This window comes from Bacillus rossius, chromosome 2, assembly GCF_032445375.1.
Source record: "Bacillus rossius redtenbacheri isolate Brsri chromosome 2, Brsri_v3, whole genome shotgun sequence".
In the NCBI taxonomy this organism is placed as follows: domain Eukaryota; kingdom Metazoa; phylum Arthropoda; class Insecta; order Phasmatodea; family Bacillidae; genus Bacillus; species Bacillus rossius.
The window spans coordinates 42,600,139-42,610,990 of NC_086331.1; the positions used below are offsets into that span (position 1 = coordinate 42,600,139).

General features: G+C 35.8%; 2 protein-coding genes across 2 annotated transcripts; one reads left to right on the top strand and one right to left on the bottom strand.

Annotated features, from left to right (window-relative positions):
• Nucleotides 1–6,742: 6,742 nt before the first annotated feature.
• LOC134529946 (uncharacterized) lies at nucleotides 6,743–10,048 on the top strand. The gene is made up of 2 exons (XM_063364492.1): nucleotides 6,743–7,108; nucleotides 8,985–10,048. The coding sequence occupies exons 1-2, from the start codon at nucleotides 6,757–6,759 to the stop codon at nucleotides 9,770–9,772; spliced, it is 1,140 nt and encodes a 379-aa protein (XP_063220562.1). The 5' UTR covers nucleotides 6,743–6,756; the 3' UTR covers nucleotides 9,773–10,048.
• LOC134529948 (uncharacterized) lies at nucleotides 6,774–10,605 on the bottom strand. The gene is made up of 2 exons (XM_063364493.1): nucleotides 10,006–10,605; nucleotides 6,774–8,545 (listed from the first exon to the last, which is right to left on the bottom strand). Exons 1-2 carry the CDS (start codon nucleotides 10,308–10,310, stop codon nucleotides 7,744–7,746), a joined length of 1,107 nt encoding a protein of 368 aa, XP_063220563.1. The 5' UTR covers nucleotides 10,311–10,605; the 3' UTR covers nucleotides 6,774–7,743.
• Between the last annotated feature and the right edge of the window lie 247 nt (nucleotides 10,606–10,852).

Genomic DNA, 10,852 nt, shown 5'->3' on the forward strand with positions numbered 1-10,852 from the left:
ATACTACTAACATGGAAAATAACTTAATCTTTGTAAATTTTATATAAAGTGCTGTAAACAGAACCGTAAAACCATATTTTTATGCTACGGAGTTTCAGTAATTTTTACAGAACATTTGTAAATTTGAGGAACAATCTGTATTTGAATATTACAAAGTTATTGTATATTTACTGCATTGGTTTTGAATTGTACGAAGAATCCGTATTTGAATTTCACAATGTACTTGTATATTTACAGTATTAATTGTAAAATTTAGAAACAATACATTTTTTATTATAACGAAGTACTGGTATATTAACGGCATTAGTCGTGAAATTTACGAAGAATCCATATCTGAGAATTACAAAGTACTAGTATATCTACGGCATTGGTCGTGAATTTTACGAAGAATCCGTATCTGAGTTTTACGAAGTTTTAGTATATTTACGGCATTGGTCGTGAAATTAACGAAGAATCTGTATCTGAGTTTTACGAAGTACTTGTATATTTACAGCATTGGTCGTGAAATTTACGGAGATTTAGTTTTTTTCCTTAATGAAGTAACCGTAAATTTACGAAGATCACTGGAGAATTTGTAACCGGTACTTTTCGTAAATTTACGGTGAACATTTTTAACAGTGTACGTTTGCTTAAACTTTACTGTGTCAGATTTTTTTTGTGTGCTTCTGCTTTTTTACCTGACAAGCATTTGATGATTTTCTCTTCAGACCTATCGAATCCTTACTTCTCTTGCGAACACCAAATATACATCCTCCATAATGTTCACTCTTAGAACTGGCGAATGTGACCTTTTTAGAAATAAAATTGATTCTCACGTAGCATTTTTCAGTGAATTCTGGGGTAATAATCCACCATAGTCAGATTATTTCTACATGTGACTGGTTATGTGTTGAGAATTTCGGTAAGTTTAAACAAATGATAATAACGATGACACTTGATTAAAATTCACTATTTTGTAACATATAATAAATGGTAGATTGTTACGAGGACAACACAAATTTGATTTTCTTTCCCTTGAGACCTATTGAATCCTTACTTCTCTTGCGAACATAAAATATACATCCTGTTTGCTACATAATAACATAGATTTATAAACAGTATGAATGCACCTATCATACTCTGAGTCGAAGTGGGTTGAAGATTGGAATACATAGGCTACAGGGTTAGATTTGTAGACAGATGGAGAAAATTGGTTACATTTGCTGTTGAATTGACTACATTTTAGTCATATGTGGGTAACATTTATATTTGCTTAACAAATATTATGTTCTTTGTATAAGGTTTACTTAATTAGAGATAAATAATTAAGTACTTTAAATCAGAATGTTGCAAAATATGTTGGTGAGAAGCGGAACTACTTAAACATGTATTATTTAAAATTCGGAATTAACTCTCGCTGATAGTTTATTTATATATGTTCTATTTAAGTTTAGTATTCGCGTTTAAACTTTCAGGTTGCTTCTGACATTTGTCGTAGAAACTAATATGGATTCTGGATCGGTGCTATTAACGTCATGAAAATGGCACTGGTGTAGTTATTGTGACAGGGGTTTTACTTTGAGAAAGAATGATAATGTCAAAAACCAACTATATAAAATGTTAAGTTTTGATCGGTGTGACAGGTATTTTGCTCTAAGAGAGAGCTTAAAAAGACATTGCAAGACTTGTAAATTTATGCTCACTGATGAATGTTATTCCTTGGGATGAATGTTCGTAGTTCTTTTGATATCGACAAAGAACTTGAAATTAAGGATGTTCAAGGTTTAAGCAAGACCAAAGACGGCGGAATTATCATTATTGTAAAAAGTGAGAATATGTTTTAGCCCAATTATCCAGAGCCTTCGAACTTTGAGAACGGATGGACACTTATAAAGGATATTTCAAGACAAAGAAGAAGCATCTAAACCTAAGATAATGAAATATGACAGTAATCTGGATGAGTATGTTGATCATGATGATGGCTGTGTCGATGATATCTGAGAAGATGAATAGGATAATGACTATGTAGCTGGTGTTAAAAACAAAGATACTTGTGATTTTCGGAATAATGACAGCATAAGACATATCATATGTGTCTTGGGATGGTCTAAATGATTTGGGGGACAGGGTGATACATTTAATTGTTTCTTTTTGAGCAGGAGCCTATACTGATATGGATGAGATCACCTCCATACTTGAACTCATGCATAATTTTTCGACTTGTAATTTCTACATTGGTGGTAATTGAGTGACTTTTATGTTATATTGAAATCAAAGTGTGGTGGGTTTAGTTGCCTTATATTAATGTGCGGATTAATTTGATAGTGTTGTGGTTTGGTTTGATAATTTATCACTATGAATTATGGATTTAATGTGGGTTTGTAGGTATGAAGTTATTTACACAAAATGTTTCGTGAGCAACTAATGATTTCGCTCAAGTCCCATGCTTAGTTTCACACATGTATGTGTATGTTCTGAATTCAAAAAAGTATTAGATTTCAATTTTTCTAACTATTTCCTTTCATAACTATGACCTTTACAATGTCCAGAATTGTCATGTAAAAGTTTAACTGTGTGTGTAGATAATGTCTGTGTGCTGAGGGACTCTTGGGTCCACGATGCTGTGAATTGCTTGAGATTGTTGTGGATAGCTCAGACTCTCAGACATTATTGAGAGATGAGTCATGATTGTGAAAGTACCTTGCGACCCAAACTCTAATTGGCAAAGCCAATAGTGGTTGTACTTGGTCCAAGCTATACAGGTTAATCATACTTGTTGCATGGTTGCTGCATGTTTTTACCCCATACCCCTTCACACATAACAGACCTACCGAAACTCAGGAGTTGTTATGAAAACCTGACCATGAGCTACGTTTTGTGCTAAAATTGTAACAATTTTAAGGTTTGGTTGATTTCAAGGTAGGGGCTTCTTTCTTATATTGAGGGGTAGTATGATTAGTTGTGGTTTGTGGGTTAAATTTTTGGATTTCGTGTAAATGAGTGGATTTGAGGTTGTGTATTCATTTTTTTTCCCTTTTGTAAGCTTTTGTTAGCTGTCAAAACTTTGAACATTTTTTTTGCTAGCTTCTTCTGTGTACTTAAACTTTTGTGTGAAAATGTAGCTGTGTAGGCTTTTGAATATTTTTTCCAGTTTAATGCTTCTCTGTACTGAAACATTTGTGTGGAGAGGGGGCTGTGTGGTCTTTGAATATTTTTGAGCTAAATGCTTCTGTGTACTTAATCGTTTGTGTGAAAATGTAACTATGTAGGGCTTTGAATATTTTCAGCTTAATGCTTCTCTGTTCTTAAACATTGGTGTGGAGAGGGGGTTGTGTGGACTTTGAATATTTTTCAGCTAAAAGCTTCTCTGTACTTAAAAATTTGTAAAAGTTACCAGTTACCAGGACTTTGAATATTTTTTGACTACTTCTGTGTAACTTGTCATTTACAGTACTTTAATATTTTAGTGATTTTTTAGATTATTTTTGGGCAAGGTCGTGCTAACTTAAGGATTCGTTTGTTGAATCTGTAGTTTGTAGGTTTGAAGTTATGTATGCAAACGTTTTCATGTAAAGGCTAGCTACATTTTTTTAAAGAATTCCTTTATAGTTATCCGTACATCGGGCTTCCTTCGCGTGTTCCGTGCATTGAGCTCAGACTACCGATTGTTGCGATGACATCAACAATGCAGAAATGACGTTTCTGTCCTGCTACCTATACTGCAGCTAATAACTGATACCGTTATGAATGTCAGTGTGCTGACAACCTGCAGCATGTCCTCAAGCAATGTCATCTGTGTGGGAAGATGGTTGCTCGCAGTGATAAATTGCTGTAATATCTTACAACATGTACTGGTGCTGCTTTCATGACTTCAGTCACCTGGTGAAGCTTCTGCTTCAAAACCTTCGAAAACTCCAGCCATGTCACACATCATGAAAAGACGGTTGCGGTCTCAACTCTAGCCATAAAATGTATTCGTGTGGGAACTATGCTAAAGTGTTCGCCAGGGCTGGTAATTTGAAAGCACATACCATAGTGTGCAAGGGTCGTGATCCACTATCAACTAAGAAGCAGAGAATGGCCGCGCTTAAGCCTATAGTTATACCTACGCCAAGCACCTGCCGAACATATCTGCTGACAGAGGCGGGTTTTGGCCTACATCCACGACCTCATCATTGCAGAAGTGAGAATCTAGGGTAACTCGAAGACTTGTTGGTAGGAAATAATACCAGTTCTGTCAACGACACATGTACATACTTGGACTATAACAAGGTTAAACTACTAAGCCAACTCGTAGAGGGAATTGAAGAGAATGGTCCACTCAAGTATTACATCGTGCTAGATTGCAATTGTGAAAAGCCAATGGGTACGTGTGAAGACAAGAGGGTCTTAAAAACCACGAATGTTCCACTCTTTGCAGTTCGTTAAGTGGAGGATGTCATAACTGAAAACATCTTTAAGATATGTTAAGAGGAAGAGTACCAATTATGAAAGGGTTCCGGATGGTCTTTGTCTGGTGTTAAGCGACTACAAGTACACATTAACAAGCTTGATCCACTTCGAGCTAGCTCCTACATCGAAATACTTACCTGCATCAAAGAAAAATATGCGGTGGTCAATCTGTAAATAATTAGATGAGCACATGCGTTTTAAGTGTGTAATTCTGGTCAAATTAGATGCGGGTAAGCATCTGAGCATGTTAATCAGTGCTACAATGACTTGGAGGGAAGGTTCAACTTCACTAACTACGAGTTTCCCAATCCACTTTGCCAGATCCCTCTGTTCGAGAAACAGAATCCTCGTGCCTGCATAAACATCTATAGCATTAACGAAAACCAGTAGATTGTAACATCACGTGTCGCTCTAGAAGAGAAAAGAACATCACTTCAAACTTATGTTCTTGGTCTTAAAATATGTGGTTTTTTTGAATTGTGTAGATTATTGTTTTGAAATTTGCTGACTTGTATTTGAAATATGATTAATTGTGTTTGAAATATGAGTATTAGTGTTTTAAATGTGTGTTCACATTAGCAATAAACACATTAGTATTCTTACAGAGGAATGATTCTGAGTTAATAAACTAATTTAATGTAATGTGCTTCCAGTTATTCTTGAGTCATATATATTTTATTGATTTTTTTTGTATTCGTCTTGGAATATATTGAGGGATATAAGTTTTTATTTTGATTCACTGACATCATACAAGAAATGTCCGCATTTTAATCAGGTGGCACCTTAATAAAATTATCCATTAGTCATTCGTTAAATAGGTTAAGTACAGCCGAGAAACACTCGTTTGTAAGATGATTCTCTTCCCCCTTGAGGTCTGGCAAAGCCCTCTATCTGTAAAACATGGCTGGTTAATGTTAAGAATGGTGTGTCTATAAAAGCAAAGAAGTGAAATGGTAGCAAAATATTAGATGACTATAATGATCACGAGAAATGAGAAGATGATGATTCTAATAGTACTATACCAGGTCTTGTTAATTATTTGAAACAAAATTTAACAAAGAAAGTAGCATTTTCATGGGGATTAAAAGAAAATTACACCAAGTTCTAGTCGACTCCATGAAATTGAGAACACTTTAGATCAGTCTAAAGCTGAAAATGCCGAAGACTACGATGATTCACCTGAAGCTTACAAGAACTAAGGCTATGATTAAGAACTTGAAGCTCACAAGATCCAATACTGTGATAAATTGTTGAGATCAAAATGATGGAAACGACTTATTAAACTAAATTATTCAGATTAGGCTTATGATGGTCAGTGGGGCGATTATAATTTTAATGACTTTGAGGCTGGTATTATTAAAGGATCTTCAGAGGTCTTAATAGTATTAATAATGAAAATTTACATAATATGGTAGCGGCAGAAGAGATTTATTACACAACATGGAAATATTATAACATGTTGGTAGATAGGTTAAGACTTCTACTTGCATCGCAAAAATGAAGAAAATTTACCCAATACCAAACAAATATGGTCTATACTTCGTGAAATATGAAATGCATGCTACATACAAAAATAACTTGTTTTGTCTGCATGTGTATAAAAGTGATAAACAAAACTATACTTTGGACAAAAAAGTTTGTTTTATATATTATTGTAATCTAATTTCTAGGTAAGGTTGGGTTCTCGTAGTACAACTTCTAACTTAAAGATGTAAAATTCGTAATAAATAACTAACAAAATGAAGAGTCATAATAACGTATTTCCGGCAATTGTGGCGGGTACGTGCTACATTGTAACTTAAATAATTTGGAGCCAAATGTGGTTGGAGGCATTGTAGCCGGCTTGAGCTGGATCCTATCTTTTCCTTTAGTATTTTAGCTAATGTATCCTAGATATCGTATCCTACTGAGTTGAATGTATTATCCAAATGTGTGCCCGTTTCATTGAATGTTTTTTTTCAAGTCAGTAGCCAGGGCTGTATATGTAATAGTTCAAAAATAACTTGGTGTTGTAACAGTAGGCATAAAATACATATTTCAGGGATGTTTCTGCTCTACAGTAAGCTTTAAATTTGCTGAGTTGGTATTTTTATAGCAAGATTTTTTTCCATGTGTTTTTGATGTATCCTTGTAGCCTCGTGGTCTTGTAGCCTGGTAGTATTGTAGACTCGTAGCCGATTGGAACCTTGTAGCTGGTAGCTATGTTGCCAAGAAATCTTGTAGCCTGGTTAGGAATAAATATTTTAAACTATGTTCACAGAGATAAAAGGATGGGTGGATGAGTGATTTATTCCTGCTCTAAACCTAAGGCCGCACTGAACAGAAATGCCTGGCGGGTGGAGGGTAGCGAGACGCCTGGCGACCAGCGAGGCAGAGATATTACCTTTGTTGACGGGTGAAAGTGGCCGCACCGGAAACATCCACCCTCGACCCTCCAGTCTCAACCGCCTGGCGGGTCGCCTGGCGGGTATCCACCCGAACAATCCTGTTTGTTCTTCCAGCCAGCCATCCAGGCATTTTACCGCTGCACTACGACTGCGCTACAGCATGGAGGAACTTATTATAGCAGCTGTGTACAAGCGTAAAGCTATTTGGGATCCTACCGACGGTCTCAGGAAGAATTCAAAGATTTTGAATGCATTGTGGGCTGAAGTAGCTCAAGAAGTTGGAATAGATGGTAAGTTATTAATCTACAGTATTCGGGATGTATGAGTCTGGAAAGTCCATAGTTCTATTTGTTTCATGTAATTTGTGTTCTGTTGCAGAAAGCTATTAAAATGTAATTATATTGACACACAAGTACCTAATGAAATAATATTAAGTTATGATTACTTTACTCTTTACTTTCCTATTTCATTAAGATAATTTTTACAGTATATTTTACAAAACGTCAGTAGTAAAAGATATATTGGAGCGGAACGTTAACGTTTGTATAACTACCATTTAATGATAATACAGTATCATCTTTATTCGTATTTTAATTTACAGTGTCAAGTACAATTTTCTTTGAACATACGTTGCTCCATATGTCTGTTCTGCAATGTTTATTAAATTGTAATGCCTGTTGACTTTGTTTTTAACTTACCCAGACCATTGTTATCACTTCAGCCATTAAATTTCAAGACAAATACTACATAAAATAACTTTAGCCCTAATTGAATCTTAAAAACACAACAAATTATGTAACTGAAAAGTTGTTAAGATTTTGGTTTCTGTTGTGGCGGCGCACAATGTTCTGTGGGAGAGCATAATCTTCCTGCCATGGGACTGAACCCACGCCATTGAAGTAATCCGTTAAGTGATCTCTGGTTCTTAATGCTGTTGTGGTGAATCGGTGATGCACAGGCTGAAAGTTAGGGACACCGCGGCATACATTTTCTCGTACACATCTCTTTCGTGTGTCAGAACGAAGTTATGTAGGATGCAAATAGCTTTAACTATTTGTACAGCATTAGAAACATTCGATTCAATTGCCTTATTTAACAGTCTCCACTTTGCAGCCATGATGCCAAATGTACATTCAACACTATTTCGCGCACGACTTAACCTGTAGTTAAACACTCTCTTCCGATCATCTAAATCTCTTTGCGGGTAAGGTCGCATCAGGTATGACAATAAGGGGTAGCCTTCATCTCCTAACAAGACAAATGGAACTGTCGTATTTGTAGATGGAAGAGGTCTGCATTCTGGCACGTTCAGTTCTCCAGCTTCAAGTAAACGGAACAAATTCGACGATCTAAAATTTCCTCCATCACTTTGTCTCCCCGGAGTGCCAATGTCGACAGCAATAAGCCTTCCATCTGCATCGACTACAGCCTGCAGTAAAATTGAAAAGAACTGTTTATAACAGTGGTACTGCGATCCACTGTTGGCAGGACACTTTATTCTTACGTGTTTGCCGTCTATGCACCCGAAACAGTTGGGGAAATTCCATTTCTTTTCAAAATTTTCAGCCACAGAAAGCCACATTTCTTTTTTTGGGGCGGGTAGATAATCATCTTTTAAAATATCCCATATAACTCGGCAGGTGTCATGGACGATCTCAGCAATAGTTGTCTTGCCCATCTTAAATCTCAATGCCAACGAACTGAAGGACTCCCCGGAAGCCAGATATCTGAAACACATAAAACAAATAATGTGATAAAATGAAAAGCTAATATAATAAAAACATAGACAAAACTTAATGCATTCTAGCTCGTTAGAATTTTATACTGAATGTTTTATGTTGTGTATATTGTTGATTATTTAATTTGGTGTTGACATTTTATGTTTGACTTATTACGGAATTTTCCTGAACTATTTGTAGGTACTTCCATTAGAATAACAAAAATATATAATTTCTTAAATCTTTCTGAAATATTAATAAATAATACCAATGATAATGGAGATTTTGAACATAGATAGCACCTGAGAATGGCAAAGGCCTAGTAGCCGCAACAGTTTGACCAAAATACGTTTCTGTTTGTATGTATGTATATATATATATATATATATATATATATGTAAACAACTAATATTTATTTTATTCATTACCCGTTTTCTTTCTCTTTCAGTGAAGACAGCGAGAGCAAAATGGAAGAACCTTCGCGCTTATTTCGCCAAAGAATTGCGAGAGTTAGAAATCCCAAAAAGTGGAAGTGGTGGCAATACAAAAACTGTAAGTACATGGAGCTTTTTCTCTCAACTGATGTTTTTAAAAGATGTCATTGTTAGCTCTAGTTGTCCTAGAGACGATAACCTTCATGTTTCTAAAGAAGCAACAACACAAGACAGCAACGATGCTTCACAATCATCTGAAACAAATGTGACCAACAATTACGAAACATTCGAACAGCAAAGTGAGTCTCTTGCCATTCTAGCAGATGTCATACCCGAAACGTCAACTTTGAGTGTTTCACAGGAAACTGAGTACAATTTTTTAAAGAAAAGAAGTGAAGTTAGAAAACGGAAACAAACTTCATCACAGCAAAGATGTAAGGAAGATGAGTTAATTGAAATAGAAAAAAAGAAGATTGCTCTTCTCGAAAAAGAGATCAACACCACAGAAGATCCGGATCTGAACTTCTTCAAGAGTTTATTGCCGTACATGCACTGTTTCAATGGCTTACAAAAGCTTCGAGTACGTGCGGCAATACAAGAAATCGTTACCCGAGAGTATGAGGCAACACAGAGCATAGGTCCATTACCACATCATCAACTTGCAGGAAGCTACTTGTCTTCTCCCGCCACGCGGGATTCATCCGAGAATCACCATGTACTACATCCTGCGTCATTTAATGCGCCTTCAACGGAATCTTTGGATACATCAACAGGAACATTTGATGTTTCTCACTATTCGTAATTTTTCGCAAGTGTAAAATATGCATCTATGAAAATACCATTGAATGTTTATAATTGTGTGATAATATTGTTAGTGAAAATTAGGCAGGGCTAGTGTATACCATTTGTACTGTTTCAATAATAATAACATTAAAATTACTAATAAAAACCCTGTGAAAAGGCTCATCAAAACCAATATCATATTTATAACAGCAATATTATAATTTATAGTAGTGAAAATAAAATTGGTCTTACCTGCATGTAATTACTAGTCGTTGTTCAGCAGAGATTGTTTCTCTGAAGTTTGTTGTCACATGATGCAGAAACTTTTGCACTTTGAAAAAAAGTAAATCAAACAATTCTTTGCTCATCCGCAAGTAATTATAAAACTTGTCACTGTGGTTCCTAAGCTCCTTATAAACCCTAACAAATTCACCGTCCGTTGTTCTTTGTACATTATAATCATGAATCCACGCCCTATGGTTCCTATTTAGTAGTTTCGCTTTCAAAACAGAATTTTCGGACAGCAAAATTCTGCGAGATGCTTTTGAAAGTGACATTTAGATGTGCACGTTTTCAGCTTTCGCGTCAGACTGAAGGAGGATGCAAGCTGTAAACAGCCTGTCGGTGCGGTCAGGCTGCATCCAGCCACTACCCGCCAACCTCCACCCTCTACCCTCCTATCTACCCTCCTGCTGTGTTCGGTGCGGCCTTAGCTTAAAGGAAGCCATGTGATGGGAGTTCGCAGCAAAAAAAAGTTATATGTGGATTTATGTGTTACTGAAATTCAGAAAAAACTGTCATGGTGCCTGTTAATGTAAAAGATAACTCACTCCTGGAAACGGTTTATTTTGATGCAAATAAACTTGGCGTAGTAAAACGTAGAGCTAAAATTGAATATCTTGTGTGTATTTATAAATGGTTGACATAAATATTCCATGTTGTTAAAATACATAATTACCATCCGAGATGTTACTACTTGGAATATTTTCGAGGTTCGGCAATACGTGGCGGATTCTATGGAGAAGAAATTCAGCCTACTAAGTACTCAAGCGATTATTAAGTAGAAAAATTGATATATTAGAAATATGATCCTTCTTTG